The sequence below is a fragment of the Ambystoma mexicanum genome, chromosome 9 (assembly GCF_040938575.1).
Source record: "Ambystoma mexicanum isolate Mex_15411 chromosome 9, UKY_AmexF1_1, whole genome shotgun sequence".
NCBI classification, from domain to species: Eukaryota; Metazoa; Chordata; class Amphibia; order Caudata; family Ambystomatidae; genus Ambystoma; species Ambystoma mexicanum.
The window spans coordinates 873,430,975-873,450,033 of record NC_090931.1 but is presented as its reverse complement, the minus strand read 5'-3'; the positions used below and the strand labels follow the sequence as shown (position 1 = coordinate 873,450,033).

The 19,059-nt window shown below is 44.8% G+C and overlaps 1 protein-coding gene across 3 annotated transcripts in view; it reads left to right on the top strand.

Annotated features, from left to right (window-relative positions):
* Positions 1 to 19,059, top strand: part of MLPH (melanophilin) — a 532,938-nt gene that overhangs the window by 307,078 nt on the left and 206,801 nt on the right. For all 3 annotated transcript variants that reach the window (XM_069615982.1, XM_069615981.1, XM_069615980.1), the window contains one exon: positions 11,359 to 11,579. In XM_069615982.1, coding sequence (XP_069472083.1) covers positions 11,359 to 11,579 — 221 coding nt within the window. The remainder of the gene's footprint in view (positions 1 to 11,358; positions 11,580 to 19,059) is intronic.

Genomic DNA, 19,059 nt, shown 5'->3' with positions numbered 1-19,059 from the left:
CAGGTCCAGTTTTGCTCGTCACTGGAATCATAGTGGATACTGCGGTTTTGCGGGTCAGACTTAGCAACTGTAATTCTGATCAGGTCCTTTTTGGAATCTCATCTCCTGTTATTGTCACTGCCATTTTGTATGACTGGCTTCATTGCCAACATGTTTTCTTTTGCTGGATTGGCAGCACCTTTGCTTTGTACTGATCTATAAGCAAAGGATATATCACCACTCTTGGTCAACTCCTGCCACTTTATTTCACTGATTTCAATGATATCAAACCCCAGTGAATTTAAGAGAGTGCAGGTATTCAGTAATGAATCTCGAATAATTTTTGACACGATGTGAAGAATTACACAGTCGTTTGTCTGTTCATCCTCAAATTCGACTGTTTGGATTTGTTCTGAAGCAACCGTCCTCAATTGTGGTATGTGATGGAAAAGCTTGAGAGCATTTTTTCTATTTAATGTCAAGCCATCTTTTTCTTTTTCTATTTGCTCCAACCGTAGCGGATATTTTCCGGCTGTTTTTGTATTTAGAAACATGACAGCTTACGCCTTTACTGACTGATGGACTAGCTTTTTGCTTGATCTTTTGTTCCCCTCGCTTAGCTTTATATAGATCAAAGGTTATTTTTCTGGATCGCTGTTAACATTTGGTTATTTGTTGACTATCTTGATCATGTTTGTTTGAGTCATTGATTCGTTTACCAGACTCCATCTTTTGCACTTCTGAAGAGTTGGCAGCTTCAATTAAAGCTCTTCTCGCATCTAAAGTGAGGAACTTGATTGAGCTCTCAACAGCTGGCTCAATTAACGAGATGCTACAGTTTCTGGATTCCACAATAACACATCTTCTGCTTCTTGTTTCCGAATCATCCACAGTAGGCGGCCTAGGATATATGTTTATAGGAGGGTTTAACAGCCCATTCCATGCGTTCATTTCAGAATCGCGTATCTCACTCCCTTCATTTTGTTCACCTTCGCTTGCTTCGTACGTATACAAATCTAAAAGGTCAGAGGGTATGCTATCTTCCGCTGGAATGTTGATCTTTTCCAATGGATTAGGTTCCGATATCACACCTGGTATTAGCGTCGATTTACTGTTTGATCCAGTGTTACATTTTTTTGCACAGATGTTATTAGATGTTGTCGTGATACTAAAGGCTTTAATGTTCCTCAGAAAGGATCGCACATTCGATCTTTGTGGCATTTTTCTTTTTTTTCATATTTTTAGATTTCTTCTCCATGATTGAGTTATTCAGAGCTTTTTTGTCTGTCAGCTTTTTTTGGATTGAAGATTGAAAACAATCCAACTTCCATTGGAGTGCAATCTTCATGCGAGCAGCCTTGGTCGACTGTCTCATAGCTGTTTCCCGAACTTGTCTGGGACGGGCCCTGGCCCTCTGGGTTACCCACCAGTCCTTCTACAGTTGCTGAGGTAGACGGTATACTTTCCCTTATATCCCCCTGTGTATATGAGTTCTGAGGGTGTTTTTTGGATACGAATTCTGATGTTTGTTTATTCAGCTTCTCATGTCTCACAGGTTGTGATTGGTCACCCACAACTACAGTTGTGCACACTTATTATCTCACTCTCCAAGTATAGATTGGTCATGTTTTTCAGTCATAATTACATCCGTACATGTATTTTTCTTTTTCTCCTTTCGTTTTCGTAATTGACTTTCAATTATTACTTCTGTAGATGGCTCAACATCAGTCAGCTCATTATTTTTACTCATGTCTATTATGCCATTTTTGTTTCGTAAGGGAATTTGTTCCTTTTGGTTAGTATAATTTTTACCAACTGCCAGCTCACAAAGGGCAGTATTGCTAACAACAAGAGCACTATCCGATTTCTCAGTCGTTACAAGGTCATATTTTTGCATTTTCAGAAGGACTATTGCTTCTCGTGCTAGTTCGGCAAAGAAGCGCTTGTCTACCGCACTGTTTTTGGTGTGTTCTAACATGACTCTCACATTTGCTTCAGATCTCGAATTTTCATTTATCAGAGCTTGTTTACTCATAGCGATTTCCTGCTCTACAGCTACCATTTTGTGTTAAGCGGGGCTATTAAGGTTGTCTGGTCTTTAATATTCCCGTTTAATTGTTCATATAGTTTAGTGAATGGAGACATGGCTATGGTAAGAGCAACCATTATCAGTGTTTTCAAGTCTTTAATAAGCATGTCAGAGAGATTTTGTGCCAAGTTTTCTGTCGGATTAAGGCTTTTACATTTCAGTTGATATTGTGCAGCTGTATTCATCTTCCTGGTGTTTCTGTACTTCTCAGACAATTCTTCTATAATTGAGCTTTCAGATGAGGAAGATGAATAGGAATCCTCTATGATAAAATTCTGAGGCTCAATTAGAGTTTTGTCGGAGTGTCTTTTTTGTGAGTCATTTACGTAATTGTCCATACTTGACACCAGTTTTCCTTTTAGCCGGTGGTTTTGGTGCCGACTTCTGGTTTCTTTCACTGATGTTCACCTCCGTAGACACTTGGGGAACATCATTTCCACTAGTGATATGAATACTGAATTGAACCTCTTGTGGTTACCCACCTTTTGAGACTTCACCAACAGTCTCAGTACTTTGTTGGTTTCCGATTCTTGCATTTATTGCAATTAGATCTTTCAGGACATTATCTACAGCTGCTATCAAACTATGTCTATTTATACTTGCAGAACTACTAGCAGAACTATCCTGTGGCTTTGTGGGTGTTGTCCAGTGTGCGCTGTGACCTACGGCTGCTTCTACATCAATGTGTTGCTTAATTGTATGGAGGCTAAAATGATCATTTACACTTTCTCTTTGGACCATTCTTCACTGTCCATTTCTCCTGCCTCAATAAGCATTTTTCCTTGTACTAGAACTGCACTGTCACATATACGTATCGTGTAAGGTCCATTTTTTGTGGCTCATTTGGGTATTGTGTGGCTCGTGACGCTAATGTCTGTAATGACAAAACTATCGGATGATCACAAGTCTCTTTTGAAGCGGATGTAAGTACATTCACGTTCATGCCAGCAGTTGGACTACATAATCGTGACACGATTAACTCGTCAGTTGAAATAACGGCCGTGCAAGGAGAATTACGACTTTCATAAGTCTGACTGCATTCTAGCATATCCTATTGGTTCTCTAATGCTAGAAACACAGGGTTGCTAGCAGTACAGTCAAGGAAAGTGTCAAAAGTTAGAGAGGAAACAGAAGCACAGGTCCTTTTGCGGGACACTACGCTACTTACCAAGGGGGCCGCACAGTATCCAGACACCTCTCCGATTCTCGCAGCCAAGAAGCGTTGTTGTCGCTGAGTAAGAGCTCGGGCACCTGCCCTTTCTCCAGCAGGGTCTGCACAAGCCAGATCAGCACCAGGTCATATCACCATGCTGCTGGCAGATTGAGACGAATCAGTTGTGCAACTAGGCATGCAAATCTTCTTTGCTTTAACACAACTTGCCATATTGCTTAGGTGAAGCCGTGAGGCGCACCCCAAGCAACACAAACAACACTCCTGCAGACTCTGCATCGCTCCACGACGGGGGCAGAGTTTTTGAAGTTGAAAGCGACTTCCTCCTTGCAACGATGTCGATGAGCACAAAACCTTGTTTTGCTGGCAGTTCAGGCAATTCCAGTCATGGCAGCAAGAATCCCCAACACAAACAACACTCGTGCGCAGAGGAATGTTCAGGATATGTCAAAGGCAGCAGAGATTACAAAGACAATGAAGTTAGATGACTGATCACACTGGTGAGCAATATTGGGGGAATTAGAAAGGGTGGTTTTAGCGCTGTCTCCTGGGAGTATCTTCTATGAAACACAGATTGGATGGTGTCATTGATTCTGTTCGCCTTCAGGTAACCAGGGACTGAGTTGAAGGACACTTGTTTGAGAACTTTGGAATAGTGAGGAAGCAAAGGCATGGGACGATAATTGGCTAGGTTGTTTCAGCTGTGAGTTTCTTCAGAAGGGGCAGGACAAGCGGCATCTTGAAACCGGCTTGGAAGACACCAGAGTAAGTGAAAGGTTTAAGAGAGGGGAGAGGTAGGAGCAGGTCAGGGGTTGCCAATCCTTCACTATTTCTCATGTGAAACGTTCCCCTGAAGCACATTAGGGGTTAGCAGCCTAGAAGGTAGGTGCAAGCTCAGCCATAGTGGTGGCTGCAAAGTCTGACAGGGAGGAGAGTGTGAGAGTGGAGGAAGATGGCAGGGTGTCCAATATCTTTGAGATTTTGGAAGAGAAGAAGTTGGCAAAGTTATCAGCTGATAGTGAGATTAGAAAGAGCTGAGTTAAGGGTGGGGGAAAGTATGGACTTAAGGATCATGTATATCTTGTGATGCTGTAAGTGGAGAGAAGATACAAGGTTAGTGTAACATTTGGTCTTGCTTCCAAAATACTCAGATAGAAGACGGCGCCAAATCCAGTATTTCAAAAACAAGTATTTGTTTTATTATATTACAGTTGCCCTTGTTGATGACACGTGTTTTGGTTGTACTAAAAAGCCTTTTTCAAATCAGGACCTAGTCGCTCTTTATCCATGCAAACTAATAGCAAAAAATAGTAATAAATAATAATAAATAATATTGATAGAATTGGACAATATACCAATTTCGAAATCATACAAATTAACAACATTGTTGATTGCATTGATCAACATATTTCAACATTTTGTAGGTTAAACCACCGAACAGAAAAATAAATAAAATAGGAACATGAGAAATAAGCGGATGGGGAGAGAGGGTTTAGGAAGAAAGAAGGGGTTTTGATAGAGAGACAGAGAATTAAATCACATTCATTATTGATAAGATTTGCACCCGTATTCAATAGACAATCACAGAAAAACAAGGGCTGGTAATGGGGAGGATTCATAGGGTATGGAGAACAATTGAATATAGATGAGGCAAAAGAGAAAGAAAAAATTGTAAGAGTATAAAGTTAGTCCATATACTTCAATACTTTGTTTCTATCGCCGTACTACAAGGGAGTGTGCCATCTTTTGGAATTACTTTGCTGTGTTAACTGTGCAGCCTGTGCTTACAATGCCCAAATGTCAAGTCTAAGTTAATCGACTGTTGAGCTTATCACGAAGTATCAATATTTAGATAAGAAGAATAATTAGATTCTTAAATTGCTAAATCCAAGTGTTAGTGGACTTTAGTTCATTTCAATCATTGTTGCATAATATTGCCATTAGTACTTATCATATTGCATACAATGCCGTCAGTTCAACTCAGACCGCTGTATGCTGGCTACTGTTAATTAATTAATGTGACGCTGTGTTGTGTAACGTTACTGGCCATCTGCAGTGTATATTGGCAGAGAGATGCTAATTCACAATTTACCATTTGGTTGGCAGATGCAATAAAAATGCACAATTAAATTAGCAGCGGTCCCCATTTACTTAGAGCACTCTTAATGAATATTAAGGGCTCAAGGGTAGTTCATTCTGTCCGCAATGTATTATCAAAGGACTGTTAATTCAAAATTGCCCCATTTAATTGGCACTTACAATAAAAAGTGCAGAATTGTGTTAGCAGCGATCCCCATTTACTAAGAGCACTCTTAATGCATAGTAAGGGCTCAAGGTACTTTATTCTGTCCACTATCAAGTTTGTATTGATTGTACATAGTTCAGTGATTAGGCTCCCTATTTCCTAGGAGCAGTCATAATATAAAATAAAGGCTCAAGGATGCTTCCTTCTGTCCACGATCAGAGCTATGTTGGTAGTTCACTGATTGTGCTCGTGTGTGTAAGTATTGTATGTATATGGGTAATCTCATCTAGGATGAGCATGTCATGGACAAGCCTAAGATGGATCTTAGTGATTTCCAAGTACGGGTATATTGTTTCCATGTAGGTAATCTCAATGGAAACTAAGCACTTCTTATAGTTTAACACAGTTGCATGTAAATAGGTTAGTTACACTATTCAAAATAATTTGGAGGGTGGATGGTTATAAGAAAGACACCATTTCATTGTCTGTGTTGAGGCCCCGAACAGTGCAATTAAATGTACAGATAATTTGGGCCTTTGCTTGACGTAGTTTTCTCTCCTTGCCTCCTCTCCTGCCCATTGTAATTTTTTGGAGTCCTATAAATCTGATGTCTGCTTTGTTTGCCATTTGGTGTTTATCTTGCCAATGGCAGGACAGAGGAAGTCTCGAGTCTTGGCTCCCGTTCTCGGACACGTGTTCTAAGTTCTCTGATGGTACTACCTATGTAAACCAGGTTGCATACACAGATAATGCCATAAACAACATATTTCGTTTTGCAGTTGATTGGTTGTTGAATCTTGATCTCGTTGTTAAACAGATCCTTAAATATATTTGTTTTATCATGAGCATATTTGCACATTGTGCAATCTCCACATTTCCTAAACCCGTTGCTGGGGGATTGTAGCCAGTTTGCTGTGTTAGTTTTTTCTGAGTCAGCTAACAATCATTTGGTCTTGTATGAGTTCAAAGCAGAAGGAAGAGCAAGGAATTATTGTTTGTATGAAGCAAGGAGAAAAGGAGAGCCGCTTAACGTTGGTGTCCAAGGTTAAGGCGCATATGTGTCCTCAGTTGCTGAATGGGTGGGGTGGACCACTATCAAATGTGGAAAACGGGGAGAGAAGGGTCAAGCATAGTAATGGTGCCCAAAGGAGGATGTCAGTGTCAAAATGAACTCAAGAAATGGAAATCGAGCATCTGCATGAGGTGGAGAGAGCATGAAGTCCTGAGTCGCACTAGGTAGGGAGCCATAAAGTCTGTTTGAATTTTCCTTTTGGAATTTGAGAAGGGGCACAGGGACAATGTAGGGCGGGGCAGAAACTAGTGAAACGTAGACTATCATGATCAGAGGGCTGACTGATCAGCAAAGGGGCCAGAAGAATTGAGTGACATGGAGAGGAATGTGAGATTTAGAAAACATCCAGAATACTGGGTCTGTAGGTTATGGATGGTGAGTGACAATGGTAAGAGACTGTGCCACTGAAGTTTGTGAACCGCTGTCATGTTGGGTAGGTTGAGGTCCCCTTGGGTATAACTGGGACTTCATTGGGAAGAGCTTTATAGAGAATGTGGTCAAGATCAAGAAAGAAGAGGTTGAGGGTGGCAGGGGAGTAGACGAAGACAATACTAAGCGGGTCTGGAGCTAGACGTTGGAAACTGATGTGTCAGAGACAAGGTGGGAGAAAATCAGAGGGAGGCAGATGGGCTTGTGCTATTAATCATGCAGCCAACACTACTGATTTTTGTAGAGAAGAGTGAGGAAAGGTATCAGAGTCAGTGTGTAAGTCTGTAGAGATGGTTGGGTCAAGTGAGGGATCCAGGTTTCAGTAACAGCCATCACTTTAGAGTGGAGTTGGTGGGAGACAAGAAAGGAAGTTTTGTTATTGCGAGATTGGGAACTCCAAAGTCCCAGAGGGATTTCAGTGGGGGAGAAGAAGGAATTGGAGGGGAAAAGGGGATGCCTCCTGTGGGAGCTGAGAAGGGTAAAGGGATTGGAATGAATGCAGGTTGAGAAACCAAAGTGTCACCATGCAGAGGGGAGGTGGATTCCGATTTGGTGGCATGAGGCAGGTGAGAAGACGAGTGTGGGGTCCATGATGTGTGTGTGCATGGACTCCCTAGGTGAAGGGTAGGGAGAGTGTGGAAAGGAGCATGAGGATATACAGGTGCATGGTATTAGAGAAACAAAAGAATTAAAATAATGTATGGATAGGTAGATAGCGGAAAGCCCAAAGGGTGACGTTTACTGGTACCAAAGATGCCTATAAGCTCTATAGCTGTAGGGAGCTGTGGATGTGCCCCTTATTTTTATTTATTTATTGAACACTTGTATGGTGCCTATACAGCAAAAAGTGTATCCAGGTTCCACAAGACAAAAGAGGGAAGGGGTCAGAAGAGAACAACAACAACGGTCCTACTAGGCCTTGTGACATTCGGATTGTGCAAGTGCGATTACAAGAAGTGTTGTGGGAGGGGGAGGAGGCCAGTGCTAAGGGATAGGATATAGAGAAAGAAAGGGGGAGAAGTACAGGAAGGCCAGGGCCCAAGGGCTGAGCAGGTGCTAGGGGGAGCCTTAGAGGGCATGTGCCAGGGGAACAGGCGTAGGGGTAGTAGTGCGAGGAAACAGATGGACCAGACTCAGTGAGTAAGTGCTGGTAGAGGGGTTAAGGGGAAGGCTGTTCGAAGGAAGGCCTGGCCCCAGCAAAACTCATAAGGGACACAGACAACCAGTTGCAGCAACAGGAGGAGGCAGCGAGGGAGAGTGAGAGGGAAGGAGGAGGAGAAAATGAAGTTCTTGAGAAGCTTCTGGAACTTAAGGAGATCCAGCTCAAGTCGTAAAGAGGCAGGGAGGCCATTCCAGACAGAGGTTCCTGCCAAAGAAAGAGATCTTCCACCCACTCTACGCTTGGAGAAACGTCTAATCTGCGGAGAGTTGGAATCAGATAATCGAAGTGCTCTAGCATGGAGGTATTTCAGGAGGGAAAGTTGGATATAGCGTGGTCCCAAGCCCCAGAAAGCCTTGTGGATGATGCAGAGGGTCTTCAATTTGATCCTGGCAACCACTGGGAGCCAGTGGAGAGTTTGTGGTGCTGGGGAGAAGCGGTCCCAGAACTTCAGGCCAAGGATAAGTCTCGCAGTCCTATTCTGAATTAGTTGAAGAGGGCAGAGAGAGGAAAGAGGAAGGTTGAGAAAGAGGCTGTTGCAATAATCCAGCCTGGAGAGAACCAGAGCTCTGGAGACATTGAGCTTCTGGGGGAAGGTGGGCAAAGGGAGAATGTCTTTGAGGAGGGGAAGTTGAAAGTGGGCCTTCTTGGCAAGGTCAGCAATATGAGGTGAGAAGGAGAGAGAGGTGCCTAGGATGACACCCAGATTTTTGGCCTCACACAAGGGTGAGGGAAGGAGGTCCAAGGCAGGCAGCCAGAGAGTAGAAGGGAAGGAGGGGGCAGGAGTCCCAATAAAAAGGATCTCATTATTACTGGTCTTAAGCAGAGATCATTATCAGCACACCATGCCTGAATGGCAGTCAGACAGTCAGGAATGAGAGATGAAGGAGAGGAGGAAGAGGACGGCAGCTTAAAGGGAAGCTGTGTGTCATCAGCATAACACTGGAAATGAGGAGAGAGGGTGAAGGAATCCCTGCCAAGCCACAAGTTCCATGTGGCAGGGGACATCATGTGGGATCTGGCCGATGGCAAGTCTGGGTCATTGGACATCCACATGCCAGTGGAGCTGGGAGAAATGGTGACAACAAATGGGGTTGTTTATGCAAGTTATGAACCTCTTAGTATGCCACATTTTATTTCTTTTTTATATGTTCTGGTTTACATTTTAAACCTTTCATCTTTCATTGATAACATATGAATTGTCTTAAAATTACAAATAACTACTTTTAGTTTTCTTACAGTACCATATTTAAAAAATGAACAATTGTAAAAAGTTCCTTTTTTGTGACCGCTTGAAGGAATTTATCCCATCTATCTTCTGAGTCAAGTTGTGTTGTTGTGGTCAACAAAATATCTCTGAATTGTGTCTTTCTTTCAGTCGGAGCAGGGCAAGCGATGACGATATGCTTCAGAGTTTCAAGCTCATTTTCTTGTTTGCAGAAGCAGCAATTTGCCATATCTGCTGGCAGCAGTTTCCTCTTTGTCATATGTTCTCGGGTGGGTAAAAGGTTCAACCGAAACCGCAAGAAAGTGTCTCTGATTTGAGAGGAGGGGAATCTTAGTTTGTTGAGTGAGTGTCAAATTTGCATTCCAAGTTTAGTTTGTATTTTTCTTTCATCTCGATAGTCTCGATCCAGTCGTTCTGCCGGATCTTTCTTTTTTCTTTTTCCGGACGTTCACATAACATTTCTATTGAGATGTTAGCTGTGGTTCTGATGTTGTCTATATGTGTTTTCCATGCCTTCAGGGTGGTCGCTTGTGATGAAAGTTATTTTTCTTGGAATATATGAAGGGCCGGGATGGATGTGTCTGAGAGAATTTTCCTTCCTGTAGAGATCAAATGTTCTCCATATATTGAGTGATTTTAATGATTGAAGGGTCAGTTCGTATCTAAGCTGTGCGATTGGGAGTGTCGCTCGTAGAGACAGCACTTTCCTCCAAAAGAGTCCCTGTAGTTTCTGCCATATCATTAATGTTAATCATCGTTTCACTGTCGTACAGGAGGATTGCCACGACTTTTTGTCTGTAGAATGATATGCATTGAAAATTTCCCACATTTCTTATGTAAATAGCGACCTTGTCTAGCTAGAGATAGAGCTTTTGCTTGTAGATGGTTACTCCAGTCTTTTTCTGTAGGTGATTGATTCAACCATATTCCAAGATATTTCACAGTTGATGCTAGCGCTAATTTAACTTTTGATTGCACAAATACAATGTTTTCATGGAGAGTTTCTTTGCGTGAATCGGGTATGCCACATTTCATTTAAAGACCTGTTGAGACAGTTCAAATGCAGAAAGTAAAGCTGATGAAAGGACACACATCAGAAAAAGGGCATTAATTCTTATTAGCAGTCTGGCGGGGGTGCCAGCCAATCAGGTGGCTAGGAATGCAGGCTTGAACGGCTGGTGAAAGACTGCGTTCCATGCCGCCTGATGGCCGGTACAGGCCGCCGTCATCTTCCCCCCACCCTCCCACCCATTGTTTTTTAATTACGCTCTACCCCCCTCCACAACTTACCTTATTTCGGCTGCAGCAGCACTCACCGCTTCAGCCACACCTTCCGCTCTGCTCAGAACTGCCATCATGGAAAGGGAAGAAAAACCCTTTCCGTGGTGGGCATCTTTGTAAAGGATTTTCCTTTGTACAACGGGACGCCACACACGTCCCATTGTATGAAGGAAAATCCTTTTTTTCTTAGCACCGCTTTGGCAACCTGGGGTGCTAATAGCCTTAAGCCCCCATTCCAAGGGCTGGAACACGGATTAACACTTAACGCCATATTAAAATATCAGCCAGTCAGATATTGTCCTTTTCACTTGACACAACGAGGATTGTCCTTCATGCCCACACATGCTGCAGGGACAGGCAATCACACACAAGGAGGCAGTGGAAAAGCAGAAGAAAATGCTTCTCAGCTAGTGGAGATGGGCCCTCTCGACCTAGAGGGAAATCCTCAGATTTGCTGCCACTCTGGTGCTTCTCCCAGGCTGGAAAGAGACAGTCATGTGTCATGACCTTCATGTGTTCAGATTCATTTATCAAACCTTGGTTCTAGCTTAATTACCTTCATGCTTCAGTCATTGTCAATCTATAGTCACTGGAGCCCATATTTACATATGTGTCCTGTTAACTATGTTCTTTCTGTGTCTTTTATTTTACCCTCTCCCCATCCTTCTGTTTACTCCCATCCTACCATCACCACATCACCCCAAGAAAACTGCGCCAGTTTGGAGCCGCCCCAGCAGGCCCGAGCTACCCCTCTGCCCAGGGGCGGTCCCCTCAGTGCCCAGCAGCGGTCTCAGTACGCAGCAGACATGGACACCTCCGAGGAGGAGGCCTCCGGGGCCCCCAAATTTCCAATCTATCACCCCCACCACTTCAAACGGCGGAGCAGGTCCTCGTCGCAGGAGGGTGTTCCTCACTCCACGGTACAGGTATGATATGGGCTGAGGTTGTCAGCTTTTATCTTCCTGAGTGTTGACTGGGTGGCAAAAGCACAGCTTAATCAATAAAAAAATGGTATCCCCATTTCAGCAACAAAGGGTGCAAAAGTCTATCTACCTGCTACAATCAGCATATTTAAGTTGCAAGTTGGTGTACATAAGGAACTGCATAGTACACACAGTACTCGGGAACAGTAACCCTGAATGAAGTCCCTGCCTGTTAATGTGATATCTGAAATTAACTATGTGTGAATCAAATGTTTTTCAGTATCTGTTGCTTTCTCGGATTCCTCATCTTCCCTCTCCAACTAAATAGCCTCCTCTCTCTGCCCCTAGACCACTTTGTTTCACATCGGAGACAGTCCTCTTTCCCTTTTTTGCAATGGAGGCGAATGCTTTCGCGGATAGAATGGCTTCTATCTATTGTAAAAGGGCGGTGCTCAGTGGCATTGCTAGGGGAGGGCTCAGGTGGCTGTAGCCCATGGTCCTTTGGTTGTAGCCCCAGATCAGGGGTGTTGCTAGGTCTGGAAAAGGTCTAGGGCTATGCTAATGCCGGGACAGTCGGAACTCGGGGCTAGCTAGCCTTTTGGTTGTAGCCCCTGAGATTCTATCTGGGGCTACAACCAAAAGGCCAGGGGCTATAGCTCCCACAGCCCCCCCATAGCAACGCCTCTGCGGCCCAGATAGAAGCTCAGGGGCTACAACCAAAAGGCTAGCTAGTCCCGACAGTCCCGCTATTAGCGTAGCTCCAGATCTTTTCCAGATCTAGCAACACCTTTAGGGCTGTGCGTGCTTGGAAAACCCCTGAGTGCTTTGGTGTCCAGCTTGTGCCTCCTGTGGCTCACATAATTCAAGCCTTTATAGTCAAGAATTCTTAAGTGGCATTGAATACTAAGAAGGTAATTACTCTGAATCTAGAACCGCCAGTACAGAATGCTCAACATGTCAAGTGAAAACTCCCCATAGTACAAGATCTGTAATTTCAAAATGAAGAATAAACAGAAAAGTTTCATTTAAAACTAAACATCCAGAGGCTGTATAAATGAAGTGTGGGTGGGGTGGGGTGAGGATTCCAGGAACGGGTAGGGCTTGGGAGAAGGGTAAGGAAGTAGGTCGTGTTAATCCCCTTCCATCCCCGGTTAAAGAAGAAGCTCATTTTACAAAGTTCTAAAATGGTACCAGTCAGGAGGCAGGGTAGTGGTAAAGTCAACCTTTAAAGCCTTAAAAGGGAAGAAATGTCTTTTCTTTAAAACCATTCATATTTAACATTTTAATTTTATGTTACTTATATTATATGTAATGGCATTTATAACGCGCCTATAGACAAGTGTTTCAAGGCGTGATGAGGCAAGGGAGGGGAAACAGAGGAAAGACAGAGACAAGGATCCTACTAGGCCAGGTGACATTGATATTGTGCAAGTGCAGGGGAGGAGGGAAGGGGAAAAGTGCAGGAGGAAAAGGGAGGGGGCAGTGGAGTACATAGGATAACAGTAAAATAAATAAAGACAATAAATAAAAGTGCAGCCAGTAGGTGGCAAGTGCAAGGGTGAGTGCAGACATCAGGAGTCAAGTGCTAGTAAGTGCTGTAGGGATGCATAAACAGTACCCGAGTGCAAGAGTTGCCAGGGGGGCATTGCAAGTGTGGAATTGGTGGGGGGGCTGGGCCCGAGATCAGAGGGTAGCCAGGTAAACCAGTGCAGTTAAGGATTCAGCCAGGAGATCAGCAGGGGAGAGGAGGAGAGAAAGCAGAAGCAAAGAGTAAGGTTTTGATGTGCTTCCGAAACCGGAGATGGTTCTCCTCAAGTTTCATTGAGGCAGGGAGGCTGTTCCAGATGGAGGCCCCAGCAGAAGAAAGAGATCTGCCACCAACTCGCTGCTTGGAGAAGCGACTAACCCTGAGGAAGTTGGAGGCGGTTGAGCGAAGAGCTCGAGAAGAAAGATATTTAGGAAGATAGAGTTGAAGGTATTGGGGTCCCAAGCCCCAGAAGGTCTTGTGGACAATGCAGGGGGTTTTGAACTTAATCCTTTCCGCCACTAGTAAAAGGTACCAGTTCTATCATTTAAGAAATTGTCTTTTTGCATTTCAAATTTGCACTGTTTTAGCTTTCTACTTTTAAGATTTTCAAATACAACTAAGAACCTGGTATCATGCCTCCCTTTCTGGGTGGACAAATGCCAGGCGTGTTCTGCTCTGATTGGCTATCCTTGCCAATGCACCTCAGAGAGCTACGTCACCCTAGCTAACCCCCAGGGTGTTACCACATTTCATTAAGGAAGATTCCCAGATTTCTGCCTCTGGGAAAGTGCTCTCCAAAGTGTAGGACGTTCTTGTCCGTGGGGTGGGGAGGGGGCCAATTGATGAATCAGAGGTGTTTCTCCCAGAAACCTGGTCTGGTACTCTTCTCATTTGACCAGGGAAAGGCAGATGCTTCCTGATCCTGACACTGCAGGTGGTGTTCTGCGGGAGGATCACATGGGGGACAGAGGGATTAGGGCAGGGGGACTGGTAGAATCCTTCACTAACGTTCCTATAGAGCCTACAATCTTAATGGCCTAATGTGCCATATAAACTCTGAAAGAAAAAGATCATTTGAATATTGGGGACTTCAAGTCCCACAATGCCCAAAGTACTTGGACGAGGGAGAGGGACCTAGAGGCACTGAACTGCAAAGTGCAGTCTAGTGTTTCTAATGACCCACACCTGAATCAGACTTTTGAATATATAAGACCCCTCTGGTGCCGGCCATGAGAAGTAGAAGGTGAAGTGGATGCAGAGACTCCACGCTGCAGTGGCATCAGAAGAAGTAGAAGGAGAGAGATGCCGGAATCGCCACGATCTTCAGAGTAGATGATGGTTATGAGAGGGTCTCTATCTTTGATGACCTTGAATGCAGAAGTTGCACTTTGGGAAGCGTGGTGAAAAGCTTTCCCCACTTTGATGGCGGTGAATGCAGAGGTTGCGCGCTGGGAAGCGTTAGAGTGAAAATCTTTCCCCATAAGTTGTACTCCGGTGGCAGGTGAGTACCGGAATGTTCATGGAGTAAGGAACGCTTATTTCCCGACTGGCGCAGTCTGCCGGAAGTGAGTCGAAGCTGTTTTCTATGCAGGGAGAGGCAGAGGAACCAGAAGACACTGTGGCAGCCGAGGGAGCCGCCGCGTATGCAGCAATCAGTGAGTTCACCAATGCTGGGTAAACCCCAGCATGCTCCATAATTGCCCGCTGGCCACTAAGATTAATTTTGAATACCGAACTGATGAAAGAAGTTAAAGCGGCAGAATAAGAATGTTGTGAATAGAAAAGGGTATTGGCCGAAAATATCGGTAAAAAGAAAACAAATGGTTGAAATGATCGGATTTTGGCTTTACCAAAATTACGTACAGCCGAAAATGCCAAACATTTCAACTATTCAGTTTTCGTTATAGCGAACAAGGGAAGAATGGGTTGCTCGGGTGTCCCCCGCACCCTTGTTCTCTATAATGGAATCGGAGTTGCGAGGGGGTCTCCTATATCCAAAACAACATTTTGAAAAAAGAAAAGGACCCTGATGCGCCAGTTCCCATCTACGGAAGAGAAGGGAACTGGCGCTGCAGGTACTCGGTGGCACACAGCAAAGTGTGCTGCCAAAAGGTAAGTAAGGGGGTAGAGGGTGCGTGGTGTAGAAAGGCCAATTAGCAGTGGGGTGCTTATTTCGAATACGAACATTTAGAATTTGACATTTTCGTCTTCAAAATTTTTGTATTCGAAATGATCACGTACATCCTAGAAAAGAAGGTTATAATTGTACTTATAAAAGTCAAAGTAATTGCCAAAGCCAAAAGAGAACAATACTAAAAGAAATTAACAATAACCAACATTGTAAAAGCTAAAAGAGGGCAATACTAAAAGAAGTTAACAAGAACGATCATTGACAGAGCCAAGAGAGGGCAATACTGAAGCAAGCTAATTATAACCTTTCTGGCTAGAATGAGGAAGAGGCAATAGTTGCAAAGAACCTCAACAAGCATTGTCTAAGTCAAAGAGGAGAAAGTGTGACAGAAATATACTTATGAGGCTTAGCCCCTTCTGCCCCCAGAGCCTCTGAAGGACCTGCAGACCCTTTAGCATGACAATCAGCTATGCCCCTCACAAGACGGTCAAAAGCAGAAGCCAGGGTATTATTAAGGTCCCACAAGGCATCGTTAACTGACTCCTGGACCACTCTACGAAAGCTACTATCTCCATCCTCCAACCTATGTCCTGAAGCCCCATGTTTAACTGGGACCTCATTCACATCTGAGGAGCTAGCCTTGGCTGATTAAAATGTCCCCTTCATTACGCCCTGTCTGAAGCTCCTCACCCCTAGAAGCTGACATGGTTTACTTCAAAGCTAATGACAGGCAACCCAACCAAATGGGACTCAGGGGCAAAACACTGCCTAAACACATGAAATACAGGGACCACCTCGAGCAGAGATTGCTCCTCACCCCAGCAGGCATCCGGCACACCACACAGAAGAGGGCAAAAAACAGGACTAGAAGCAGGCCGACTCGCAAACAACACTGCAGGTACTTATCTACGCTCTGGTGCCGAGCAGCTTCTGCTCAGCTAAACGCTGAGAAAACTGTGCTCGGCGGACACCAAGTATCAGGAATTCAAGAGAGTGAGGAAACAATGTTACCGAGCGCGGGTGCACCAAGTCAGATTGGGCACAAGATGGCTCTTCTATGCGCCCTGGAATGCATGACGGAGCGAGCCTCTCCCGTGAGGACTTGCGCCAAAAGGAAAACAAATGGAAAGCCGCGCACTTCAGCGAAAGCGAGCAGCGTTCCTCCCAGATGCCGAAGATGCAAGCTGAGGTTACACGCGCAAATAAACAAGCGATCTGGCAAAGAATTGCACATATGAAAGTATAGCTATAATACCAGATCCACAGAGTTCTTTAAAATATGCTCACAAACACAACCTCATTAATACAAAAGTAAGCATCATATCAAATACCCATAAGACATATAAGAAATATAATGCTTGCACAAAAGAGAAACAAGTAACCCATCGAGCAGCAAATAAGAGGATGAGGGACTAGCTGCATGGTACCTTATAGGAGGGGAAAGACTCTGGTTGGCTGTCATGCCACGACTGCCATCTTGGATCGTGGTCTTTTGTGTTTTTTTCTCGTGGTTGGTTTATTGTTTTAAAATGTTTTTGGTGTTTGCTGCTGGTTGTCAGTAAAGGAGTTTATTGAATTATAGGAAGCCTCCAGTCTCGACATACAATATTGAGTCCAAAACAAGCCTCTGACTCTGCCACAATAAAAGGACCTCGGACATGAGGAAGCAGACCACTGTCCCCAATGCGCCAGCCACCTAAGCATGCCCCTCGTCTCTCCCTCATTTGGATGATATTGTCCTGATTGGGACTCGTGTTTGCCCTCCAATCAAGCCAAACGCCACCTATGGACTTCATTTGGATCACCATAAAAACATCTGATTCCCCTCCCCATTTTCAGAGCTCTAGATGAAGGTGAGTGCAAAGCATCTTCTCAGCCATCCCCTGTCGTCAGGGGCAGGAGGGTGCCTCGGTACACCAAATGGACTTAACAACTCCACTCCCTCTGCTTCTCTGCCAGCTACCCCAATGACGAGGAGTCAGTGTGCTGGTACAACCTCAAAAGACTACACTCAAGGAAGGTTTCGCATGAAAAGCTCCGGAGGCCACGGGTCAAGAAACACACATAACAATAGAGTTAATTGTGGGGGCCTTTGTTGTGCACGCTAAGTTATTCAGATGTTTATATAGGATTTACAAATACGGCTTGGAGGACAGTTATCAGACTTCCTATTGAGAATTGCAGGAGATCAAGAAATGTAATGGCTGAGAAGAGGACGGCAATTAAATGCATTGACGCTCAGGGATACCAAGCAGAGTGAAACAGACATGAGCAGGGAATGGCCAGAGGTGTTATCACAATACAATCTAACTATGTAATAAAAGGCCAGATGTATGTTTGTCCAATGGAGTAGCTTCGCCTATTGTCACCGCTAGAGGGAGCTGTTGCATTGGGACTTATAGAGACAATACCAAGTCATGTAACTTCGCCTGTTTTCACTGCAAGAGGGAGATGTTGGCTTAGGATATATGGTGGTCCTTCTGTGTCAATGAAAACCTGCACTTTGGATCGTGTACACAGGCCTGTATACTAGTTTACAACAAATGGTGGTGAAAGACTGTCCCCCTAGTCTAGTTTTGAATGCTGTGTATCCAACCAGACCGCTATTTCATTCCTGGAATAGGGGGGGCAGAGGGGTGAAACGATACCTGGGAATCCAGGCTAAGGTATGAGATCGGGTTCCTAGTTTACGCCGCTCCTTTGGTGACGCACAGTAGAGGGACATTTCCAGACGCACATTGGAACCGGCTGCTCCAACTTCTACTGATTACTTTCTGCACATCCACAGCAGCCCAGCACTGAAACTCAGTGCGGGGCCTTCTCCTGGTAGCTTTCCATCTGATATTGCACTGACATTCGATTGAGCCTTTCAGCAAACTCTGAAACGAAGGTAATTAATCTAGCTTCAGCACTTATCTACTACCGTAGACCTGGATGTAAAACTGGTTTATTTTCAAATTATTCAATCTATGACCTTTTTGAATAGTTATAATACACGCCTCACATCGAGAGGTGGATGCTGTCGGTGATGGAATATGGGGTCAAGCTACAGTATCGACCAGGCACCCACAACCCGGCTCACTATCTATCCAGACATCCAGGGGCGGGACGCTCTCGAGAATCTGCTGAGGTGGTGGACTGCATCGAGATGGTGCATCATGTTGTAGAAGCAGCCCTGCCGGTGGCCCTGGCACGCCCGGCGTTTGCGGATGCGTCAAATGTGGATGAGGTGTTCCTGGTCATCAAGGAAGGCATGGGCAGCGGAGAATGGCGAGAGGTCCTCTCCAACAATGCCAGGAGGGAGATCGGAGCACAAAAAGACCTTCAAGCACTGTGGAGGGTGCGCAATGAACTGTCAGTTGCAGACAACAGACTTTTATTGAGAGGGCGTCAGATCGTCATCCCTCGAGCCCTGGTGATGAAGGTGCTGCAGCTGGCCCACCATGGCCACAAGGGGACTGCAAAAACAAAGGCCCGGCTAAGATTGAAGGTGTGGTGTCATGATGCATACCCCCGGGCATCCAGACCACGTCCATCAGCCCCCGGAGCAGGCATCATGTCGCCTTGAGAAAACCCAGCAACCCCTGCTGGGGCTTTCTAGGTTCAGTCCTGGCTCCTATGGCGCCAGGCTCATATGGGACATCAGTCCTGGCGCCATAGGTGCCAGGCTCATAGGTGCACACTTACCTGATGCAGACCATGCTGCAAGAAGATCCAAGCCCATGTGAGGCCTGGAAGGGACTACTTTACCTTAGGGACTATTTTGTTACTCGGGTGTGGTCAGGGAGGAATACCTACTTGGGACTACTTTGGAGGCTATTTAA